This window comes from Sinocyclocheilus rhinocerous, unplaced genomic scaffold, assembly GCF_001515625.1.
Source record: "Sinocyclocheilus rhinocerous isolate Xijiao unplaced genomic scaffold, SAMN03320098_v1.1 scaffold1624, whole genome shotgun sequence".
Classification (NCBI taxonomy): Eukaryota; Metazoa; Chordata; class Actinopteri; order Cypriniformes; family Cyprinidae; genus Sinocyclocheilus; species Sinocyclocheilus rhinocerous.
Genome location: NW_015639527.1, coordinates 442812 through 449329, shown reverse-complemented (window position 1 = coordinate 449329; position 6518 = coordinate 442812). Strand labels below are relative to the sequence as shown.

The 6518-nt window shown below is 36.4% G+C and overlaps 1 protein-coding gene across 1 annotated transcript in view; it reads left to right on the top strand.

The window, feature by feature from the left end:
• The first annotated feature begins 1444 nt into the window (after nucleotides 1-1444).
• LOC107751389 (endothelial cell-selective adhesion molecule-like) overlaps nucleotides 1445-6518 on the top strand; it is a 37320-nt gene continuing 32246 nt past the window's right edge. The window contains exons 1-2 of the mRNA XM_016567111.1: nucleotides 1445-1612; nucleotides 1715-1835. Coding sequence (XP_016422597.1) covers nucleotides 1766-1835 — 70 coding nt within the window. The 5' untranslated portion in view covers nucleotides 1445-1612; nucleotides 1715-1765. The remainder of the gene's footprint in view (nucleotides 1613-1714; nucleotides 1836-6518) is intronic.

Here is a 6518-nt window from a genome sequence, read left to right as displayed (position 1 = left end):
AGTAATGCATTACTTTACTAGTTACTTGAAAAAGTAATCTGATTACGTAACTTGCGTTACTTGTAATATATTACCCCCAACACTGTATATATATATATATATATATATATATATATATATATATATACATATATACCTATTGTGATAAAAATAATAATTTTTTTAATTATAAAAATTAATTAGTAAAACTAAATAAACGACAAAAAAATACAAACAACAACTTACCCAACTTATTCTGTCTCTTAGGCTACAATGCATGTTTCCTATAACTAATTGGCAACAAGGGGAATAAAACAAGAAAGGCTGTAAAATGCTGAACCCTCACGGTTTTTCATTCTTATCTCCTGATTTGTTTATGGTTGAGCTGTGTGTGGTCATAAATGATGGACCTAAATTACACTGCAGCTCATGTTCACGTCATTATCTTTTCTGTTTGCTGGTCTGGGAACTGTGAGATGATTGTGGCTCTCTTGTGTGCCTGTGTGACTGACCTTTGGTCGATGCTGTTACAGCTCTGAATTGGTCAGTTTTGCCCTGAGAATGGCCTCCAGAGCGTGTTTTTTTATGTGTTGTGTCGTTTTTATTGTGGTTTAAAAAGTAAAAATTACCTTCTGTGTCAGGGTGTGTACTATTGTAGCTAAAATATGTGTTTATTTTATCCCACACACCCCAGCTCACCCTGTCCTCTGAATTTTTTGTGGATGCAGTTTGCCCGAGGTGCTCGAGTGTGTTTAAGATATTAGCTTTGACTGCAAAACCACATGATTGTTTCCAAGCAGCCCAGGGTGTCATCACAGAACTGAGCTCATCTGCCCCTAATAATCCAGCAGTCCATCTGCATCCACCTCAGCCCTGTTTCCATGGCAACATGCGTTCCTAAAGAAACAGGATTGAGGAGGTATTCACCTCCGAGGGCTGAGACCACTGTACCGCCACGACAAGCCCCACTCCCTGTCCTGTTGCATTATCATTTCAAGAGATAAAAGAACTACACAACATCAGTGCTGCTGTCCCGTCTAACTGAACAACACAAGAGCAGCCTGACTGTATTTTTATTGGTCTTCAGACTTTTAAAGAGTTGGAAAGTCAACCTGGGTAATTGATACTGTGTACAATGACCTGTGACTGCAGTCATTGTCATATATTAACCATAAGTATGTACGTGAACTACTGGTCTGTAAAGCATTATATAATGTTTTGATAATGACTTGGTAGTAAAAGGAAAATGTAATAAAATTGATAAAGTGTTACCTATTGTACTAGTTTATATAACTATAATCACAACTGGTTAATTGTCAAATAGTTATTTGTCAAAATATCTATCTATCTATCTTTGGTTCTCAAGCAGAAGTCACCTGTAACTGGAGTGATGACGTGTCAGTGCACGCGGGGGCGGGGCGTTCAGGTGCAACAGCTCGCCGAGCAGTCATTACGCACGGACTGAAGTACCTCTAGTGCTCACCGCACTCTCGCTGTCTGTGTAGTGCGTAAAGAAACTACAGCGCTGAGAGGATCTTCTGGGAACAAACGGACACTTGTTCAATCTCATTCCACTGAATTCTGAGGAGTCAAAGATGATTTCCAGTTTGGATGTAGCAGCGGTCTTCCCACGGTGAACGTCGCTTGTTTTGAGGAGAACACAGTTTTAGGACACTTGAACGAGTCTCAGCGCTTTGATTTGTTTGTAGATAACCGTTATCTACTTCACGCGCAGTGTTAATACGGACAAGCGCGCGCAGAGCGGACACTCTTCACATGCTGAGCCATGGAGACGCTGACTTCAGCAAAACTTCACACCTGCCTTTCAATATTCACATTTCTGTGCTGTATCTCAGGTAGGCTGCTTCTACACCGATGTGCTAGACAACACTGTTACTGTGTGCGCTGGGTTTGTAAATACTTCATGTGTTCACATACTGGATAGATATGGTTGCTTAGCTACTTGAGTTCAGTTTGATTCAGGCAGTTTTTAAAGTCAAAAGATTAAAAAAAAACTTTTTACAGGTCAACAGTATTGACTAATACTGTATATATTTAAAATTGTTATAAAATGGTTCATTTTGTAAAATTTTATAATCTTTCTTGCTATTGTCGGTTGTTTACTCCGTCTACAAGAATAAGACCAGACAGAATAATACAATTCTAAAAGTAAACGGGAATGTAGGTTATAGTTTACCACGTGGAAGTAAAGAAAAAAAGTGGAAGAAAAAAATCTAATAAATATTTCATATTATTTTTTTCTCCTTCCACTTGGTAAACTATATATATATATATATAATTGACTTGCTTATATTTTAAATATATATTTTCTCCTCCCACTTGGTAAACTAGGTTAGTAAATTAACATAACACATATATAGCCTAATATTACTACATGGTGTCCAGCATGTAAACCCTTGAGTCACATGCCCTTATAAAACACTGTTATCTAAACACCTCCATCAGTAGACTAGTTTAAGATGGGTGTGGTCATCTGCTCATGGAGTCATTTGACAAGCTGCTTTTCTAGGCAATAATGTCATTTTCCTTGAATTATTCTATGTGTGAAGTACAAACAATTGATATTTTTTGGATCTAGCCTAAGTGACGTAGCAATACTGTAGCAGTTGTAAGTAACAGGATACGAGTATGACTTATGGGGGGTACTGAGATTAATTATCTTTGTATTCTCATGCATAGCGATGCACATTTTGCAGGTGCGTCCTCTTCTCTGCAGTGCCTAGAAAAGCCGGAAGTGAGTGAAAATGCTGTAAAATGGATTGACAGTGGGTTATTTCCTTGAGTAAATTAGATTTTATAAAAATGGACAGAACTTGATCCGTGTTGTTTATGGCGTGAGTGAGAAATAGTGAAATGGCTTACATACTAATTGTCTGTAATTCTGTAACCACAGAAAAAGTGTGTACCGAATGTGAAATCTAGAGCTCCAGGTCATACGTTTGTAGTGCAAACCATGGATTTACTAAGCCCACTGGAATGAAATGGTGCAGAACAATACCATCACAGGTTTCTGTGTTAAGCCCAGGTGGCAGGGATAAAATTAGTTCAGAAGAACATCATAAGTTTCTGTAATCCTGCATTGCTCTGGTAGCTTGTAAAAGTCAAAGCATGGCTTTTGATAAAAGTCCTTGTCGGCCGTTTGGTGACACTGGTAAGAACAAAGTAATTTCAGGCCAAAGGTTTTTGTCCTGTCTTTATATTTAGATAGAAGAACACAGAAACAACTCCAACAACTAAGACTGCTGCTCTAGAATCCAATTGAACACATCATGACAGATTTACAGTGTCCTAAAAAGTATTTGGGTACTTAAGCTTCACTTAAAATGTCTGAATGTCTTGTGTATTAGATTACGAAATATCAGATCACATGGTATTTCTTTGTTTGAAGAAAGCAAGCTCATTTTTCAAGCTTACTATCTATTAAGAGAAAAACAAAAGTTTGTAGGATTTTCAATGTTAAAAGAATAGATTTATTGTTTAAGATGAAAAGAATAGTTCACCCCAAAATGAAAATTTCCTCAATTTCCTCACCCTCAGGTCATCCATGATGTATGTATACGAGGAGAATTTGAATTTGGAGAAATTCACCATTACATCACTTGTTCATCAGTGTATCCTCAGCAGTGAATGAGGGTGATCCAGTCCATCAATTAATGTCTTGTGAAGTGAAAACCTCTGTGTTTGTAAGAAAAAAAAATCATGATTAAGGCATTTTTAACTTTAAACCGTTGCTTCAGGCTAAAATATCCTCTATCCATAATATTGCTTTCTTCAGTCAAAAAGTCATCTCATCTGAATCAGGAGAGAAATCTGCACCAATCAAGCACCGTTTACAAGTGTTATGGATTATGGACTATATATTTTGGCCGGAAGGAGTAGTTTAAAGTTAAAATGCCTTAATGAAAGCTTTTTTTGGGGAACTATTCCTTTAAGAGAAAATGTATTTGGAAAGTTTCATGTGTGTATTTAATGTGATGAACTACACCTGTGTGAACCTGAGCGCAACTAAAACTCTCATTGATAAATAATTGCAAATATTTGGAAATATCAGCATCATATATTTGCAATACCTTTTTGTTTTGATATTTTGTCTAATGCAATGCCATTTGGACGTTTTAAAGTATGACTTGAATCTCCAAATACTTTTTGGGGTCATTGCAGCTAGAACTAGAGTTTTTCCATTTATGCCATGTTGGTTAGGGTTTGAGATGTGGGGTGTGTTGTGTATCAGGATGTCCCATATACGGAAGTGAGAGGAGTCCCTCTCTCAGTGCTGTGTCCCCAGAGGAACGTGCTCAGTGCGGTCTGGGGTCATGAGAAAACTAGTGGGCGACTTTCCCAACTCTCTTCTTGGCCTATTGCATTCTTGCAAATACACACACACATATGCATAATGACATCATAATCTATTTTAAAAAGACGTACCATTTGCTCTTGGAGAGGTTTTTACATCACATGGCTTGTAGAGCCAATTGTCTTTTGATGTGCCATTGTGTTGTCAGATTTTCCAAGCATGAAAAACTAAGACTAATATTTCACTATTACACACATAAAACCACTGAGTTCAGTAAATTCAGTATAGAAACACTGGCCTAAATTATTATTTAGAAAAACAGAAAATAATTATACTTTAGTGAAATTTTTTTTATTATTGGATAAAATTGATCAAATTGAGTCCTAGAGCAACTTAGAACACCAGTGTGTTTCCATCCATTTATCATTCAATTTAACTTGATATGGTGTAGTGGCAGGTTTTCGTGCTGATATGTCATTTTCGTCTATACTGAGCTCATGCAGGGTGACGTTGTTGATGCTTTTACTCTGCTCTCTATCTGGTCTTACAGGAATCTGTGTAAAAATTCATGACTATAGAGACTCTGAGATCAGATGCAGAGACACCTTCCTGTCAACTCTCGAGGGCACGCGCAGATTCTCACTCATAAGAATTTCTCAGGGGGAGAAACAAAAGCAGAGTTTAGCGTGATGTATTTCAGAGCGAACACCACTTTTCCACTAACAAACTACAGTCCAATTTAACCAATCCATGCATATTTAAATTAAGGTAAATTGCTATTTTTGGGGCATCTTTGCACCATTTCCTAATTTGCATAATTTCTTTAGTGAACGTCTGAACGCTTAAACAAAGCAGACAGCACAGGCAAATGAATGTCAGTGGGTGCAATTCATTTTTAATGAATTTCCATTGTTTCTTGTGAAGCAGACTTGAAACCTATTAATTCAAAATAATTTATTGCATACTGCATTCCAATTACCATAATAATGTTGATTCTCCTTACCTTGCAATCCAACACCTTTAAAGTAAGTGTGAAAAGTAAGAAATTTCGATTTTTTTTTATTTATTTTATTTTATTTATTTATTTGACTACAGAGCATGAAAACTATTGACAAGAAACTAAATGAATCCTGAAAATCCAGTTAATGCAACTCAGGAGAAGAGTAATCTTGGTGAGCTAGCTGAGCTTCTGTAGAGGAAGTGACAGAGTAATTACCACTGCTGAGATCCAGTATAATCTCATATGGCCGGTCAGGAATCATCCAGTGCTGAAATGCAGTGACGGCAACTTTGTCTGTCTGTCTGTCAGATTTTTCCATTATATGGAGTTCTCTCTTTGCACTGTAAATATTGGCTTCATATGATAACATCATTATTTGTGGTAGCATTTTTATTCTATAGTGAAAAATATTACAGAATTGAGAGTCTGCAGATGATTTGAAGGATCAAATGATTTCAATAGAGTGATACTGTAAGAAGTATAAAAACACATAGCACTCAAATATTGGGTAAAATTGTCCATATTAAAATACACTCAACTGTATGTGCGGTCACATTTGCCATTGTTCTGTGAAAATTCAACAGCAAAATCCAGTAATTCCAATAGGAGAGCACATGAGGGTGAAAAAGTTCACTATGCAGATTTTGCTCTAGTTCAAGTTGGTCATGTGAATTTGCCACGCTAACCAGATAGCTGATTAATTTGAAACTGACTTCTGTGTGAGCAGTGTTCTATGCTGTTGACAAAGTATAATGGACCCTTTTTTGCATGCAAAATTTTGCTGAGTTTTTACTAATGTGACCGCACCTACACTGCAAAGAGATGTGTTAAAAATGACACGTTGTGCAGAATTTTAACACATGTGGTGAGTGTGCTCAGGGACAACACGTTGTCAAATTTAACACAATTTGTGTTAAGATGGATCACACATCTACTGTGTAATGTAATTTAACACACAACGTGTCATTTAAACACATTATGTGTAACTGAAAATTATCAGAAACTGCTAATTAATGTGTTAATATGACAAAAATAATAAGCATTGCCATCAATTTGTAATTCTACAAAATTGAAATAAAACAGACAGATGTAAAAATGTTAGCAATTTAATTTGTCAAAAATGTTGTCAGGGTAGAGAACAATGCATGCATAGAGGCACAACAAAATGTTCTAAATCTCAATTTCATAAGTTTAATTCAGAGGATTAGATGACACAAATGCCTT